The sequence below is a fragment of the Euprymna scolopes genome, chromosome 31 (assembly GCF_053919585.1).
Source record: "Euprymna scolopes isolate OS-2025 chromosome 31, ASM5391958v1, whole genome shotgun sequence".
Taxonomy (NCBI): Eukaryota; Metazoa; Mollusca; class Cephalopoda; order Sepiida; family Sepiolidae; genus Euprymna; species Euprymna scolopes.
In genome coordinates this window covers 43,540,911-43,561,206 of record NC_136512.1, presented here as the reverse complement: position 1 = coordinate 43,561,206, position 20,296 = coordinate 43,540,911, and the positions used below count along the sequence as shown (strand labels likewise).

The 20,296-nt window shown below is 22.5% G+C and overlaps 1 protein-coding gene across 2 annotated transcripts in view; it reads left to right on the top strand.

Moving 5' to 3' along the window:
* Window positions 1–20,296, top strand: part of LOC145255722 (uncharacterized) — a 492,481-nt gene that overhangs the window by 174,753 nt on the left and 297,432 nt on the right. For both annotated transcript variants that reach the window (XM_080114321.1, XM_080114322.1), the window contains exon 3: window positions 3,941–4,126. In XM_080114321.1, the coding sequence (XP_079970447.1) occupies window positions 3,941–4,126 (186 nt within the window). The remainder of the gene's footprint in view (window positions 1–3,940; window positions 4,127–20,296) is intronic.

Here is a 20,296-nt window from a genome sequence, read left to right as displayed (position 1 = left end):
ATATATACAAATATAGATAGACACACACACATGTATATATATACACATTCTATATATATATATATATATATATATACAAGATACACACACAAACACACACACACATACATATATATATTTATGCATATATATATAGATTCACACACATGTATATATATATATAGATAGATACACACACATACACATATATACATAAATACACACATGTATATGTATATATAGATACACACACATGCATGTATATATATGTATATATATATGTGTATCTATATATCTATAATATAAAGCTGAACGTCTGTGTGTGTGTGTGTCTGGTCACGAATAGGCTCCTATATGGTTGACTATTATAGAAAACTGATCACATATAATGATAGAAGATGTATCGAGACACAGGAATGAGAATGTTTGATCTGGCATAATGATGATTCATTAAAATTTTAGGGTCTGCATACGTGCCTGGTCCACAAAGTATGGAAATAAAAAATTTAAAAATTAAAAAAAACGTTTGCAAGTGTTTTTGATATAGATGTACATAAGAATACTTTGATAAGTATGTTTTAACTTAAATTGGGATGGTATAATAAAATTGTGGGGTCTGCGTTCGTGCCTTGCCTCCATAGAATGGAAATAGGCATAAGCTTTAATAAAGACTTTTCATATCTTTCTGCATAAGTATACTTTGATAATTATGTTTCAGTTGAAGAAATATTATATAATAAAATTATGAGGTGTTCGTTCGCACCTGACCTCCATAGAATGGAAATATGTCACAAAGTTTAACAAGGTTTTTTAATATAGATCCACAGAATATTGTTATAAGTGTACCAGTGTGAACAGGTATGGTATAATAAATTATGGGGTTTATCTATTTTATTTTTACTTTCATCATATTTTGCTTTGGTTTTGATACTCCCAAATTCGAAGCTATCTCTTTACAACCCTCCTTTTCATAACCTATCATACTTTCATAAATCAGAGTACATTTTCTGTAGGCTGTTTTTGAACCCAGTCAATGACGGGTACTTTTGCTAGTATATATATATATATATATATATATATATATATATATATATATATATATATATATATATATATATATATACAGATAGATACACACACATGCACACACACACACAAATACATACATATATATATATATATATGTATGTATGTATGTATATATTATGTTTATCAAGTTTAATTAATTTAAATTAGAAGAGATATAACTTATGATATAATTTGACCCCATCCCACAATCACTTATGCACTTGCATACTTATGAGATAATAAATTGATAATTAAAAAAATTAGCCACATTGCAAGGTTCTCTAGTTTTGGAGATCAAAATTCTCTTTAGAATAACAGTACTTCTCTGTAGAAAGCATATTTCTCTTGCATTTCAAAGCGTGATCGTCTGTTTGAATGGTTATGAAGCCATTCGACTGACTAGGGATACAATTACATGCTGACAAACATAAAATAAAGATACAAAATATATACGTTTATGGATATAAAAATATTTATTTATTAATGAGAGAGAGAGAGAGAGAGAGAGAGAGAGAGAGAGAGAGAGAGAGCTTTCTGGTCAGTACATAAATTGGTCTATTTTATCTTTTATGTAAATGGATATAAAAATATTTATTTATTAATGAGAGAGAGAGAGAGAGAGAGAGAGAGAGAGAGAGAGAGAGAGAGGGGAGGTTCTGGTCAGTACATAAATTGGTCTATTTAATCTTTTATGTAAAGTCATTAAAAAATCGACCAACTGCACTTGCCTTAAACTTTTAAAAATATTGTTTAAATCTGTTTACTTTTTATATTTTTAAAAGAGTTATATTTTCATATGTTCTCCTATTACAAAGGTAAAATACATGTTTAATCGAACAGTACAAATTATAGAGTGAGACCAGAATCAGAAGAGAAAACATATGGGAAGCGGGTAAAAGAAAGTTATCCAATTTTACTGCCAACACACAGAAAAGTCAAGAAAATATGTGCACTGTCACAAAAAGTAAATTCAGCAATTTATTGGTCAAAATTACAACAAAGAATTTTACTGCCGCCAAACCAAGTGACAACACAAAGAAATTATGAATAAAGTTGCATCATCTATGAAGATAATTTCCACAGATATTTAAGAGACAAAGTTGGCATTTTTTTTTTTAAATTTGAAAGTACATATATCTTACTGTGTTGTCAAACAACAGAAACTAAAATTCCCATAAAAAATTAAACCAGACAGCCAAATAACCATTTAGTACTCTGAAATCAAAAAGGTTTACTATAAAGCTTATTCTACTTGCCCACCAAGAAATTCTACTTGAAGTATGTGTCCAGACAAAAAAAGAATTCTCACTTATAATTTCTATGTTTTCATACTTTTTTTGCTAATTTTTATTTCAAATAAGCATGCACAAGAGATTGGCTAATTCAAATCGTCGGGTTGGCCATATAAACAATCGCTCCTTCTGTTGTGTTTCAACTTTGTGTCATACAAAGAAGTTCATAAACTTACCTGGTGCTGTTTGCTCCTGTATGTGCCTTTATCATGATATTGCCCGACTGAGGAAATTCCTACTGTAATTGAATTCTGTTTGGATATAAAAAAAAAATCAAAACAAAAGTGCTGAAAAAGAGCAAGTTTATTTGCTTTTTACTTGTTCCAAATCAGTGAACAGTGGTGGGTAAATGTGAGGGCTGAAGCAGAGAGTTCAATCATATTTTATCACGACAATTTTAACTGACATGTTCATACTTCTAGGCTTCAAATCGAACTCACAACTTCTCTTACTCACTCTCTCTTTGACCATGTGACGTCACACCTGTTTCTATCAATTTCTACTGTCAAGTCAAATTAATCTCAATGTCATTAGGGTAAAATTCATTTCCTGTTATTTTCAACTAAAAAATCAGATACGGACCCAATATTTAACACTTGTACACAAACCTTCCTAAAAAGTGAAGAACAATTTTACAAATTTTATTTTGCATAAAAATGTTTCTTATTTGTTGTAATTATTTCTCCTCATTGTTTTGCAAACAATTCCATTTATTAATTTGTTTTGATAAAATTGTGCTATGCTCAGTCTTTTATAAAGAATACAAAATTATCTCCCTTCGACTATTTTATGAAATCAAACATTCTTTTCACTAAAGACGAGTCTTAACATATGACTCGTTGAACCACAAAGCATATGCGATACATTGCAGGGGTGGGGTAAAGGTCCTATCACTGGTATCAGATTATGAATATTTATAATCTTAGGATAACCATAGTCATTACATTGTGTCATCTTTTATAGATATGTATAAATTCATTACTCTATCCATGTGTGCGTATGATGTTTGTGTGTTCTCTAGCTAGAGAATGTACATAAAATCTAAAATTGTATTCTTATGTAAAATTTACTGAAGAAGACAACGGAAGTGTTCTTGAATCTCTTAATGCATCTCTGATATGAGAGCATAATTTTCATAAAACTTCAAATATTTTTTTATGAAATTTAAATCATAAAAATATTTTGCTAAAAACATTGTAAGAACACAATAATTTCACATACAAAAAAAAGCATTCGAGTTTTATGTAAAGAGAAATTTATCTAAATAAACATATTTCATATGTATTGTAGTATAATGTTCGAATAAGATTAAAATATTTTCAGTTTCTCTGCAAGAAATTTGAAATTCTTCAATGATGTTGCTGCATTATTTTGTTTATTTTTATGCTATTATACGATTGTAACAATTTTTAATTTGCAAAAATATTTGCTGTTATAAAGTTAACAGATATAATCTTTACTCTCAACCTTGCGATACTTAATATATACGTTTATTTTGTCTGAATGTTGTAGCTTTTAAATTTATGCCATACAAACATCTGTTCTTTATGAATACATGCATTACCATTCGTAAACCTACTGAAACTAATGATCCATTTCAGGTTGAAGAGGCCGAATGTAATCCAAATGAAAGAGATTTCGATGGAGCCACACCTTTGCATTTTGCAGCCAGCTGTGGTCAAACGCAAGTTGTAGAATGGCTTCTACAAACGGGTGGAGCCAATATTACCATAGATCGAACTGGAGCCACTCCTTTACACAATGCTGCTGAGATTGGACAGCTACAGGTAAGAATTTAAAGAAATTAAAAGTTTAATATTTCAGTGGAACATATATGCTACACATGTTAGATTTAATATGAGGGACGCTTCGTGTTTCCTTCCCAGAGGCAAAATAACTCTTATTTCTTGAATGGGTTTGGATCCTCATCCAGCCTTACCTCACCCATCTGCAGCATAATGAGAGATCCATGATCAGATGGATCTGCAATGTTAAATCAAACTCAACAACAGAAGATTTTCTGAAAAAATTACATTTATCCAACATAGCAGTTATCCTTGGAACAAATTGGTTAAACTAGTATGTTCATGTGGAGCATTCATCCTCCTGAGAAACATGGATATCTTAAATCACATGTAATTTGACCGAACAATCAAAAAATTTGAAGTCAATAATTAGAAACCTAATACTAAATATAATTAGATCTATCAGACAAGAGGATTATCCAGGTTATCTTTGATAGGCATACATCCAAACAGCATAACATTAAAGCAGAAGTGCCTCAAGGGTCGATTCTTGGACCATTATTATTCTTGATATTCGTTAACGACTTCTCTGATAACATTGTGTCCGAGATGTGAATATAACTGATGATACAATGCTCTATAAAAGTCATGGGGAAAAAAACAGATGTACATAAATCTAAGTCAATGACAGAATCCTTAGAAAACGACCTCCAGACCGTAGTGGAATGGGGCCGTAAATGGATGGTAACATTTAATGCTATTAAGACTAAGCTTCTCTCCTTTAACAATTATAAGAACCCTTCCCAATCACCGATAGCCATTACAAATAACAACCTTCGGGTAGGTTGTTATTTGTAATAGCTATCGGAGGTCAGGAAGGATTCTTGTAATTCTTCCTTCAAACTCCTCAGCTTAATATTAACAGGCAATATGAACTGGAGCAAATACATTAAGGATATTGCAAAGGCTGCTGCAAAGGAAAATTACTCACGCCTGAGAATATCGTGTACCTCTACAAAGCCACCATTCACCCATGCGTGAAATATTGTTGCCATATCTGGGATGGTGCATCTTTCAGTCTTGGACAGGGCCCAAAAGAGTTTCCAATCTAATAGGTTCCACACTGTCAAGTAAGCTCCAATCTCTGTCTCATCGCTGCAATGTTGCATCCCTTGTGCCTGTTTGACAAGTATTTTGAATGGAATGTTCTCTGATGACCTCATTACACTTGTTCCTCTTGACATACATACCCCCAACAAACCCACTTAGCAGTAAAATCACACCCCTTCACTGTAAAGGTCCCTAAATGTCAGAAAGCTTTCTACTCTACTAGTCTCTTCCCTCGGAGAGTTAGACTCCCTGCTACCTGCTTCCCTGACTGTACTGACATGCTGAAGTTTAAATGTAACGTAAACCAACATCTTGCTCATTTCCCCTAAACATGGTCCCAAATAGTAGCCCCTTACATCCAAGTGGCGATGTACCTTGTTTGGGAGGAACATGAGTAAAATAAAAATGAAAGAAATACAGAGTGGAATTTTGAGACAGTTGAACTGCTTAAATGTGAGGACTAGAGAGTGAGTTTGCAAAATATCAAAAATCATCTGAACCTGATTGAGTTTGATTGAGTTTGATTGAGTTTGATTAAGTTTGATTGAGTTTGATTGAGTTTCATTAAGTTTGATTGAGTTTGATTAAGTTTGATTGAGTTTGATTGAGTTTCATTAAGTTTGATTGAGTTTGATTGAGTTTCATTAAGTTTGATTGAGTTTGATTGAGTTTGATTAAGTTTGATTGAGTTTGATTAAGTTTGATTAAGTTTGATTAAGTTTGATTAAGTTTGATTAAGTGAAAAATGGCATGAAATGAATAGAAGAAGAGTAGCTGGAATTCATGAAAGAAGGACAACAACCACTGAAACATTATTCCAAGAGTCTATTTCGTTATCAATGGATTGCCTCTGTTTACCGTCATTCGAATCTGAACACCTTTATCTATCTGGATGACCATTCACTTTTAAATTCCAAATTACAACTGTCACATAACCAAACTCGACCAATGAGACATTTATCATTCATAGGGACAGTTGAAGTTATTGTCAATCCCTGTCAATTATAGAACCAAACTTCTGTCCTTTCATCATAATCGCTCTGATCCCCAATTGAAATGAATGGCTCTCCTCTTGGAGAAGCCGCATGCCTTGACAAGCTTCTGGGACTGACCTTCACTCCTGATCTAAAATGGAACACATGCATCAAATCTATTGCTAATATCACTGGAAAAATAGTTGGATCACTCTACCGCTCAAGTACGTACCTTATTGCCGATACAATTCTCTATCTGTATAAGAGCTAGGTTTGCCTTAAAAGGGGTGTACTATGGGTATATCTGGACAGGAACTGCTCAGTATACCTATCCTGCCTTGATAAAGTTCAAAACCGCCTTCGAAACCTAGTAGCATCACTCCTGATCTGAATTGGAAGATTTACATCAAATCTGCTGCCAAGGTAACTGGAAAAATGGCTGCGTCATTCTGTGATTCCAGAAGGTATCTCACTCTCAACGCAATCTTCTGCATAATATATAAGAGCCAGATTCATCCTAAAATGGAGTCTTGTTGCCACATCTAGGCAGGAGTAGCTAAGAGCACCCTATTCTTCCTTGAGTAGGTGATGCCCTTTTCTCTTTTCTGCAATCTCTTTCCCACAAGAGACGTTGTGAGGCTGTCTCGGCTCTATCACTATTTTCATGGCAAGTGCTCAACTGAGGATGAACACAGCTCAAGGCAAGTTGTAAGAAAAAGGTTTAGGAGACTTGCATACTCAGTGTCAGTGTCGGCCACATGAGTGGGTTTGTGAACAATCCGAGTTAGGTCAGAAGCAATGGAGCAATCATAACAAAACTTCCTCTCATCCTCTGTCTTGTTTGAGTGGGCTAACCATTACATATTGTGAACATTGAAGTCTCCACAGACAAGGGATGAGCAGACAGGATATGGTCAATTTCTCAGATATGCTCTTAAAGATAGTAACTCCACTGTTGTAGGGGCAATAGAGGGCAAATATGAATGCAGTGCTGTGAGTAAGTGCAACCCAGAAGCACATATAGGCCAATTTAGGGTCTTCTCTGGAGATGTTTCTATCACATGGAAAACTATCTCTAATGTAGGCACATATTCCATGCCCATTTCATTTCACACAGGAACAATAGGTTTAGTTTGGTCTCCTGTTATTGGGTTTCAATCTTTGGAAGGTTGGAACGTAGACCCCTGATGTTGGAGAAGGAGACATGGTAGCGGGGGTCTACGTTGGAATTTGGAGTTCTGGATTTAATCTTGTATTCTTTCTCGAGACTTTTCATGATGGAATATTGGGATTTGTAGAACAGGTCGACAGAGTTGATTAGAGCAGGGCAGAGAGGGAAAGTAAGGGAGAAAAAGAAACAAAGAAATATTTTTTGTAGACCATGATAAGGTAAATCCGTAACAATTACTCACTATGGCATTGAGAAGTCCCACAAGAAGCTACTGCATGGTCAAGAATCCAGTCACCAAATGATAATACAGCAGTATCAGTACTTTGCACCTACTGATAGGAAAGTCTCCTTAGGGGTTAATCCAAGGTTCAGATGTCAAACTATTAGACGGATAACATCTGTCCAGTTAAAACGTTTATCTCCTTATTAGTGACATGGCTACAAGGATAGAAATAGAAAGAGAAAAATTTAGACATCTCAAGCGACTGCTCACACAAAAGGACTGCCGACCTAGAATACAGCTTTTTCTTCCCCTTTTATCAGAAAAATCACTCCTTCTAAACAGGAACTGAAGGACAAATTAGAAGAATCGCGAGTTACATGGGCTGCTGAGAACATATCAATAATGCATTGTCTACTCTCCATTAAAAAAAAAATAAGCATTAATAAAATAAGTATAATAATAATTTCACCTGTCTGTTTAAATGTATGTATGTATGTTTGCATATCTGCCTAAAACTTTCAGATTTTCGCAAGATTGGTAGTTTTGAAGCTCTAACCTTCAGGCAATAAATTTCGAAAAATTGGCTAAAAGCATTAATTCCTCCAGCCTCAACTGGGCACTTTTCTACATGGAGGGGTCGTTTTTGTCGCCAATATTTTCGAAAGTCTTTCCCTCTTTTCGATTGAGTAGCTTTGATTTGAACAATCGTCACTTCCGGTTTGGCGATGGACGCAACAGCAAAGACGTCACGTTTTTTTTTTTCATGTTCTTTTCCTCTTTCGCGGCACGGGTTTAATCCTGCCTACCTACTACCACTTTTTCTTTTTTCTTTTTTTTTGCTCAACACACACCTCCAAACACCCGGGCTAGTAATAATATACATAATAATATAAGTTCAAGTAATAATATACATAATAATATAAGTTCAAGTAATAATATACATAATAATATAAGTTCAAGTAATAATATAAATAATAATATAAGTTCAAGTAAGAATATAAATAATAATATAAGTTCAAGTAATAATATAAATAATAATATAAGTTCAAGTAATAATATAAATGATAATATAAGTTCAAGTAAGAATATAAATAATAATATAAGTTCAAGTAATAATATAAATAATAATATAAGTTCAAGTAATAATATAAATAATAATATAAGTTCAAGTAAGAATATAAATAATAATATAAGTTCAAGTAATAATATAAATGATAATATAAGTTCAAGTAATAATATAAATGATAATATAAGTTCAAGTAATAATATAAATAATAATATAAGTTCAAGTAATAATATAAATAATAATATAAGTTCAAGTAATAATATAAATAATAATATAAGTTCAAGTAAGAATATAAATAATAATATAAGTTCAAGTAATAATATAAATAATAATATAAGTTCAAGTAATAATATAAATGATAATATAAGTTCAAGTAAGAATATAAATAATAATATAAGTTCAAGTAATAATATACATAATAATATAAGTTCAAGTAATAATATAAATAATAATATAAGTTCAAGTAATAATATAAATAATAATATAAGTTCAAGTAATAATATAAATAATAATATAAGTTCAAGTAATAATATAAATAATAATATAAGTTCAAGTAATAATATAAATAATAATATAAGTTCAAGTAATAATATAAATAATAATATAAGTTCAAGTAATAATATAAATAATAATATAAGTTCAAGTAATAATATAAATAATAATATAAGTTCAAGTAAGAATATAAATAATAATATAAGTTCAAGTAATAATATAAATAATAATATAAGTTCAAGTAATAATATAAATAATAATATAAGTTCAAGTAAGAATATAAATAATAATATAAGTTCAAGTAATAATATAAATAATAATATAAGTTCAAGTAATAATATAAATAATAATATAAGTTCAAGTAAGAATATAAATAATAATATAAGTTCAAGTAATAAAATAAATAATAATATAAGTTCAAGTAATAATATAAATGATAATATAAGTTCAAGTAATAATATAAATAATAATATAAGTTCAAGTAATAATATACATAATAATATAAGTTCAAGTAATAATATAAATAATAATATAAGTTCAAGTAATAATATAAATAATAATATAAGTTCAAGTAATAATATAAATAATAATATAAGTTCAAGTAATAATATAAATAATAATATAAGTTCAAGTAATAATATAAATAATAATATAAGTTCAAGTAAGAATATAAATAATAATATAAGTTCAAGTAATAATATAAATAATAATATAAGTTCAAGTAATAATATAAATGATAATATAAGTTCAAGTAAGAATATAAATAATAATATAAGTTCAAGTAATAATATACATAATAATATAAGTTCAAGTAATAATATAAATGATAATATAAGTTCAAGTAAGAATATAAATGATAATATAAGTTCAAGTAATAATATAAATAATAATATAAGTTCAAGTAATAATATAAATAATAATATAAGTTCAAGTAATAATATAAATAATAATATAAGTTCAAGTAATAATATAAATAATAATATAAGTTCAAGTAATAATATAAATAATAATAACAGTTCAAGTAATAATATAAATAATAATATAAGTTCAAGTAATAATATAAATAATAATATAAGTTCAAGTAATAATATAAATAATAATATAAGTTCAAGTAATAATATAAATAATAATATAAGTTCAAGTAATAATATAAATAATAATATAAGTTCAAGTAATAATATACATAATAATATAAGTTCAAGTAATAATATAAATAATAATATAAGTTCAAGTAATAATATAAATAATAATATAAGTTCAAGTAATAATATAAATAATAATATAAGTTCAAGTAATAATATAAATAATAATATAAGTTCAAGTAATAATATAAATAATAATATAAGTTCAAGTAATAATATACATAATAATATAAGTTCAAGTAATAATATAAATAATAATATAAGTTCAAGTAATAATATAAATAATAATATAAGTTCAAGTAATAATATAAATAATAATATAAGTTCAAGTAATAATATAAATAATAATATAAGTTCAAGTAATAATATAAATAATAATATAAGTTCAAGTAATAATATAAATAATAATATAAGTTCAAGTAATAATATACATAATAATATAAGTTCAAGTAATAATATAAATAATAATATAAGTTCAAGTAATAATATAAATAATAATATAAGTTCAAGTAATAATATAAATAATAATATAAGTTCAAGTAATAATATAAATAATAATATAAGTTCAAGTAATAATATAAATAATAATATAAGTTCAAGTAATAATATACATAATAATATAAGTTCAAGTAATAATATAAATAATAATATAAGTTCAAGTAATAATATAAATAATAATATAAGTTCAAGTAATAATATAAATAATAATATAAGTTCAAGTAATAATATAAATAATAATATAAGTTCAAGTAATAATATAAATAATAATATAAGTTCAAGTAATAATATAAATAATAATATAAGTTCAAGTAATAATATAAATAATAATATAAGTTCAAGTAATAATATAAATAATAATATAAGTTCAAGTAATAATATAAATAATAATATAAGTTCAAGTAATAATATAAATAATAATATAAGTTCAAGTAATAATATACATAATAATATAAGTTCAAGTAATAATATAAATAATAATATAAGTTCAAGTAATAATATAAATAATAATATAAGTTCAAGTAATAATATAAATAATAATAACAGTTCAAGTAATAATATAAATAATAATATAAGTTCAAGTAAGAATATAAATAATAATATAAGTTCAAGTAATAATATAAATAATAATATAAGTTCAAGTAATAATATAAATAATAATAACAGTTCAAGTAATAATATACATAATAATATAAGTTCAAGTAATAATATAAATAATAATATAAGTTCAAGTAATAATATACATAATAATATAAGTTCAAGTAATAATATAAATAATAATAACAGTTCAAGTAATAATATAAATAATAATATAAGTTCAAGTAATAATATAAATAATAATATAAGTTCAAGTAATAATATACATAATAATATAAGTTCAAGTAATAATATAAATAATAATATAAGTTCAAGTAATAATATACATAATAATATAAGTTCAAGTAATAATATAAATAATTATATAAGTTCAAGTAATAATATAAATAATAATATAAGTTCAATTATGTTTAGGGGAAAGAATGGAAATAGGTTCCCTTCTCTCTAACTGAAATAAGGAAGTGACATTTTTTTTAATATTTACCAAAATTCAGTTGGCAAATTTTGAGTATGTAATTCTTTTTCCTCAAGTCATTACCGACTTGATTTGAATGGAATTGTCGACCCCTTTTGCTAACATATTCAACACTAGGCTGGGCTTTATTAGTATGGCTAATTGAAAAATCCACTAAAAAAGAATAATGTCTACCGTTTTTTTTTCATTTTGCAAATAAAAAAAAAACATGGCCAGATAATCAATTCATTGAAGAATGCATGTATTTTGAGAAAAATAGCAAGCGAATCACAAACCGATAATTGACAACAATAAATTCCAATAATAACAATTTTAACAGTAGTTTTAATTATTTATTTTTTGAGGGCATGTGTACAAAAAAAATAAATAGGCAAATAAATTAATGCATAAGTGAAATAAGGAAAGGACTTATTTTTGCTTATAAAGATTAAAAGAAAGGAGAGAAAATATAAAAATAATATGCAGTCTTAGTTTTTACTTTTGAATTCAATAAAAACACACGTGCAGTTATTATTTTTATTTGTACTCAATATGACTATTTTTTACTATTAAATAAAGTGTAAATACATTTTATTATTGAATTCAGAATAAACAAATTTAACTATTGAATTCAGTATGAATAAATTTTTACTATTGAATTCAGTATAAATACATTTTTACTATTTAATTCAATATAAATACATTTTTACTATTTAATTCAGTATGAATATATTTACTATTCAATTCAATATAAATACATTTATTGAATTCAATATCAATACATTTTTACTATTTAATTCAATATGAATACATTTTTTCTATTGAATTCAATATAAATACATTTTTACTATTGAATTCAATATAAATACATTTTTACTATTGAATTCAATATGAATACATCTTTACTATTTAATTCAATATAAGTACATTTTTACTATTGAATTAAATATAAATCCATGTTTAATATTGAATTCAGTATAAATACATTTTTACTATTTTATTAAATGTAAATACATTTTTACTATTTAATTCCGTATAAATACATTTTTACTGTTGAAATCAATATAAACACATTTTTACTATTGAATTCAATATAAATACATTTTTACTATTTAATTCAATATAAATACATTTTTACTTTTAAATTCAGTATTAATACATTTTACTATTGAATTAAATATTAATAGATTTTTACTATTGAATTAAATATAAATACATTTTTACTATTTAATTCAGTAAAAATACATTTTTTACTATTTAATTCAATATAAATACATTTTTACTATTAAATTCAGTATAAATATATTTTTACTATTAAATTCCATATGAATACATTTTTACTATTGAATTTAATATAAATACATTGTTATTATTGAATGCAGTATAAATACATTTTTACTATTGAATTCAATATGAATACATTGTGACTATAATTCAATATAAATACATTGTTATTATTGAATTCAGTATCAATACATTTTTACTATTGAATTCAATATGAATACATTTTTACTATTGAATTCAATATAAATACATTGTTATTATTGAATTCAGTATAAATACATTTTTACTATTGAATTCAGTATAAATATATTTACTATTGAATTCAGTATGAATTAATTTTTACTATTGAATTCAATAAAAATACTTTTTACTATTGAATTCAGTATTAATACATTTTTACTATTTAATTCAGTATAAATACATTTTTACTATTGAATTCAATATAAATACATTTTTACTATTTAATTAAATATGAATACATGTTTACTATTGAATTCAGTATAGATACATTTTTACTATTGAATTCAGTATGAATACATTTTTACTATTTAATTCAGTGTAAATACATTTTTACTATTGAATTCAATATAAATACATTTCTAATAATGAATTCAATATAAATACATTTTTCCTATTGAATTCAGTATAAATACATTTTTACTATTGAATTCAGTATAAATACATTTTTACTATTTAATTCAATATAAATACATTTTTACTATTTAATTCAATATAAATACATTTTTACTATTTAATTCAGTATAAATACATTTTTACTATGTAATCTAGTATAAATACATTTTTACTATTTAGTTCAATATAAATATAATGTTACTATTGAATTCAGTATAAATACATTTTTACTATTTAATTCAATATAAATACATTTTTACTATTGAATTCAATATGAATACATTTTTACTATTGAATTCAATATAAATATATTTTTACTATTGAATTCAGTATACATATATTTACTATTGAATTCAATATAAATACATTTTTACTATTGAATTCAATATGAATACATTTTTACTATTGAATTCAATATGAATACATCTTTACTATTTAATTCAATATAAGTACATTTTTACTATTGAATTAAATATAAATGCATGTTTAATATTGAATTAAGTATAAATACATTTTTACTATTTTATTAAATATAAATACATTTTTACTATTTAATTCCGTATAAATACATTTTTACTGTTGAAATCAATATAAACACATTTTTACTATTGAATTCAATATAAATACATTTTTAATTTTAAATTCAGTATTAATACATTTTACTATTGAAATCAATATAAATACATTTTTACTATTGTATTCAGTATAAATACATTTTTACTATTGAATTCAGTATAAATACATTTTTACTAATTAATTCTATATGAATACATTTTTACTATTGAATTCAATATAAATGCATTTTTACTATTTAATTCAATATAAATACATTTTTACTATGTTATCCCATATAAATACATTTGTACTATTTAATCCAATATAAATACATTTTTACTTTTTAATTTAATATGAATATAATGTTACTATTTAATTCAGTATCAATACATTTTTACTGTTGACTTTTATATGTATACATTCTTACTATTTAATTCAATATCAATACATTTTAACTATTTAATTCAGTATAAATACATTTTTATTATTGAATTCAATATTAATACATTCTTACTATTCAATTCAATATCAATACATTTTTACTATTTAATTCAATATAAATACATTTTTACTATTTAATTCAATATAAATACATATTTACTATTTAGTCTAGCATAAATATATTTTTACTATTGAATTCAGTATAAATACATTTTTACTATTGAATTCAATATAAATACATTTGTACTATTTAATTCAATATAAATACATTTTTACTATTTAATTCAATATAAATACATTTTTACTATTGAATTCAATATAAATACATTTTTACTATTTAATTCAATATAAATACATTTTTAATATTTAATTCAATATAAATACATTTTTACTATTTAGTCTTGTATAAATACATTTTTAATATTCAATTCAATATAAATACATTTTTTCTATTTAGTCTTGTGTAAATACATTTTTACTATTGAATTCAATATAAATACATTTTTTCTATTGAATTCAATATAAATACATTTTTACTATTTAATTCAATATAAATACATTTTTAATATTTAATTCAATATGAATACATTTTTACTATTTAGTCTTGTATAAATACATTTTTACTATTTAATTCAATATACATACATTTTTACTATTTAGTCTTGTATAAATACATTTTTACTATTGAATTCAATATAAATACATTATTACTATTGAATTCAATATAAATACATTTTTACTATTGAATTCAATATAAATACTTTTTTACTATTGAATTTAATATAAATACATTTTTACTATTGAATTCAATATAAATACATTTTTACTATTTAATTCAATATAAATACATTTTTACTATTGAATTCAATATAAATACATTTTTACTATTTAATTCAATATGAATAAAATTTTTACTATTTAATTCAATATAAATACACTTTTACTATTTAATTCAATATAAATACATTTTTACTATTGAATTCAATATAAATACATTTTTACTATTTAATTCAATATGAATACATTTTTACTATTTAATTCAATATAAATACATTTTTACTATTTAATTCAATATAAATACATTTTTACTATTTAGTCTTGTATAAATACATTTTTACTATTTAATTCAATATAAATACATTTTTACTATTTAGTCTTGTATAAATACATTTTTACTATTGAATTCAATATAAATACATTTTTACTATTGAATTCAATATAAATACATTTGTACTATTGAATTAAATATAAATACATTTTTACTATTGAATTCAATATAAATACATTTTTACTATTGAATTCAATATAAATACATTTTTACTATTGAATTCAATATAAATACATTTTTAATATTTAATTCAATATAAATACATTTTTACTATTTAGTCTTGTATAAATACATTTTTACTATTTAATTCAATATAAATACATTTTTACTATTTAGTCTTGTATAAATACATTTTTACTATTTAATTCAATATAAATACATTTTTACTATTGAATTCAATATAAATACATTTTTACTATTGAATTCAATATAAATACATTTGTACTATTTAATTCAATATAAATACATTTTTACTATTGAATTCAATATAAATACTTTTTTACTATTGAATTTAATATAAATACATTTGTACTATTTAATTCAATATAAATACATTTTTACTATTTAATTCAATATAAATACATTTTTACTATTTAATTCAATATAAATACATTTTTACTATTTAGTCTAGTATAAATACATTTTTACTATTGAATTCAATATAAATACATTTTTACTATTGAATTCAATATAAATACATTTTTACTATTGAATTCATTATAAATACATTTTTACTATTGAATTCAATATAAATACATTTTTACTATTGAATTCAATATAAATACATTTTTACTATTTAATTCAATATAAATACATTTTTACTATTTAATTCAATATAAATACATTTTTATTATTTAATTCAATATAAATACATTTTTACTATTGAATTCATTATAAATACATTTTTACTATTGAATTCAATATAAATAAATTTTTACTATTGAATTCAATATAAATACATTTTTACTATTTAATTCAATATAAATACATTTTTACTATTGAATTCAATATAAATACATTTTTATTATTTAATTCAATATAAATACATTTTTACTATTGAATTCAATATGAATACATTTTTACTATTTAATTCAATATCAATACATTTTTACTATTTAATTCAATATCAATACATTTTTACTATTGAATTCAATATAAATACATTTTTACTATTTAATTCAATATAAATACATTTTTACTATTTAATTCAATATAAATACATTTTTTCTACTTAGTCTTGTATAAATAGATTTTTACTATTTAATTCAATATAAATACATTTTTACTATTGAATTCAATATAAATACTTTTTTACTATTGAATTCAATATAAATACATTTGTACTATTTAATTCAATATCAATACATTTTTACTATTTAATTCAATATCAATACATTTTTACTATTGAATTCAATATAAATACATTTTTACTATTTAATTCAATATAAATACATTTTTACTATTGAATTCAATATAAATACATTTTTACTATTTAGTCAAGTATCAATACATTTTTACTATTGAATTCAATATCAATACATTTTTACTATTTAATTCAATATGAATACATTTTTACTATTGAATTCAATATGAATACATTTTTACTATTGAATTCAGTATGAATACATTTTTACTATTGAATTCAGTATGAATATATTTACTATTGAATTCAGTATCAATACATTTTTACTATTTAATTCAATATAAATACATTTTTACTATTTAATTCAATATCAATACATTTTTACTATTTAATTCAGTATAAATAAATTTTTACTATGTAATTCAATATAAATACATTATTACTATTTAATTCAATATAAATACTTTTTTACTATTGAATTCAATATAAATACATTTGTACTATTTAATTCAATATCAATACATTTTTACTATTGGATTCAATATCAATACATTTTTACTATTGAATTCAATATAAATACATTTTTACTATTGAATTCAATATAAATACTTTTTTACTATTGAATTCAATATAAATACATTTTTACTATTGAATTCAATATAAATACATTTGTACTGTTTAATTCAATATCAATACATTTTTACTATTTAATTCAATATCATTACATTTTTACTATTGAGTTCAATATAATTTAATTGAATATGAATACATTTTTACTATTTAATCCAGTATAAATATATTTTTACTATTGAATTCAGTATAAATACATTTTTACTATTGAATTCAGTATAAATACTTTTTTACTATTTAATTCAATATAAATACATTTTTACTATTGAATTCCATATAAATACATTTTTACTATTGAATTCAATATAAATACATTTTTACTATTGAATTCAGTATAAATACATTTTTACTATTGAATTCCATATAAATACATTTTTACTATTGAATTCAATATAAATACATTTATACTCTTGAATTCAGTATAAATACATTTTTACTATTTAATTCAGTATAAATACACTTTTACTATTTTATTCAGTATACACATTTTTATACTATTTAATTCAATAGGAATACATTTTTATTATTGAATTCAATATAAATATTTTTATACTATTGAATTCAGTATAAATACATTTTAACTATTTAATTCAGTATAAATACACTTTTACTATTTTATTCAGTATACACATTTTTATACTATTTAATTCAATAGGAATACATTTTTATTATTGAACTCAATACAAATACATTTTTACTATTGAATTCAGTATAAATACATTTTTACTATTTAATTCAGTATAAATACATTTTTACTATTGAATTCAATATAAATAAATTTTTACTATTGAATTCGATACAAATACATTTTTACTATTAAATTCAGTATAAATATATTTACTAATGAATTCAATATGAATACATTGTTACTATAGAATTCAGTATAAATACATTTTTACTATTGAATTCAGTATAAATACATTTTTACTATTTAATTCAATATAAATACATTTTTTCTATTGAATTCAATATAAATACATTTTTACTATTGAATTCAATATAAATACATTTTTACTATTTAATTCAATATAAATAAAATTTTACTATGTAATTCAATATAAATACATTTTTACTATTGAATTCAATATAAATACATTTTTACTATCGAATTCAATATAAATACATTTTTACTATTTAATTCAATATAAATATGTTTTTACTATTTAATTCAATATGAATACATTTTTACTATTGAATTCAATATAAATACGTTTTTACTATTTAATTCAATATGAATACATTTTTACTATTGAATTCAATATAAATACGTTTTTACTATTTAATTCAATATGAATACATTTTTACTATTGAATTCAGTATAAATAACTTTTTTACTATTTAATTCAATATAAATACATTTTTACTATCGAATTCAATATAAATACATTTTTACTATTTAATTCAATATAAATATGTTTTTACTATTTAATTCAATATGAATACATTTATACTATTGAATTCAATATAAATACGTTTTTACTATTTAATTCAATATGAATACATTTTTACTATTGAATTCAATATAAATACGTTTTTACTATTTAATTCAATATGAATACATTTTTACTATTGAATTCAATATAAATACGTTTTTACTATTTAATTCAATATGAATACATTTTTACTATTGAATTAAGTATAAATACATTTTTACTATTTAATTGAGTATGAATAAATACATTTTTACTATTGAATTCAATATAAATACATTTTTACTATTTAATTCAATATAAATACATTGTTACTATTGAATTCAATATAAATACATTTTTACTATTGAATTCAATATATATACATTTTTACTATTGAATTTAGTATAAATACATTTTTACTATTTAATTCAATATAAATAAATTTTTACTATTGAATTCAATATAAATACATTTTTACTATTGAATTTAGTATAAATACACTTTTACTGTTTAATTCAATATAAATTAATTTTTACTATTGAATTCAATATAAATACATTTTTACTATTGAATTCAATATAAATACATTTTTACTATTGAATTCAATATAAATACATTTTTACTATTGAATTCAATATAAATACATTTTTACTATTGAATTCAGTATAAATACATTTTTACTATTGAATTCAATATAAATACATTTTTACTATTGCATTCAATATAAATACATTTATACTCTTGAATTCAGTATAAATACATTTTTACTATTTAATTCAGTATAAATACACTTTTACTATTTTATTCAGTATACACATTTTTATACTATTTAATTCAATAGGAATACATTTTTATTATTGAATTCAATATAAATATTTTTATACTATTGAATTCAGTATAAATACATTTTAACTATTTAATTCAGTATAAATACACTTTTACTATTTTATTCAGTATACACATTTTTATACTATTTAATTCAATAGGAATACATTTTTATTATTGAACTCAATACAAATACATTTTTACTATTGAATTCAGTATAAATACATTTTTACT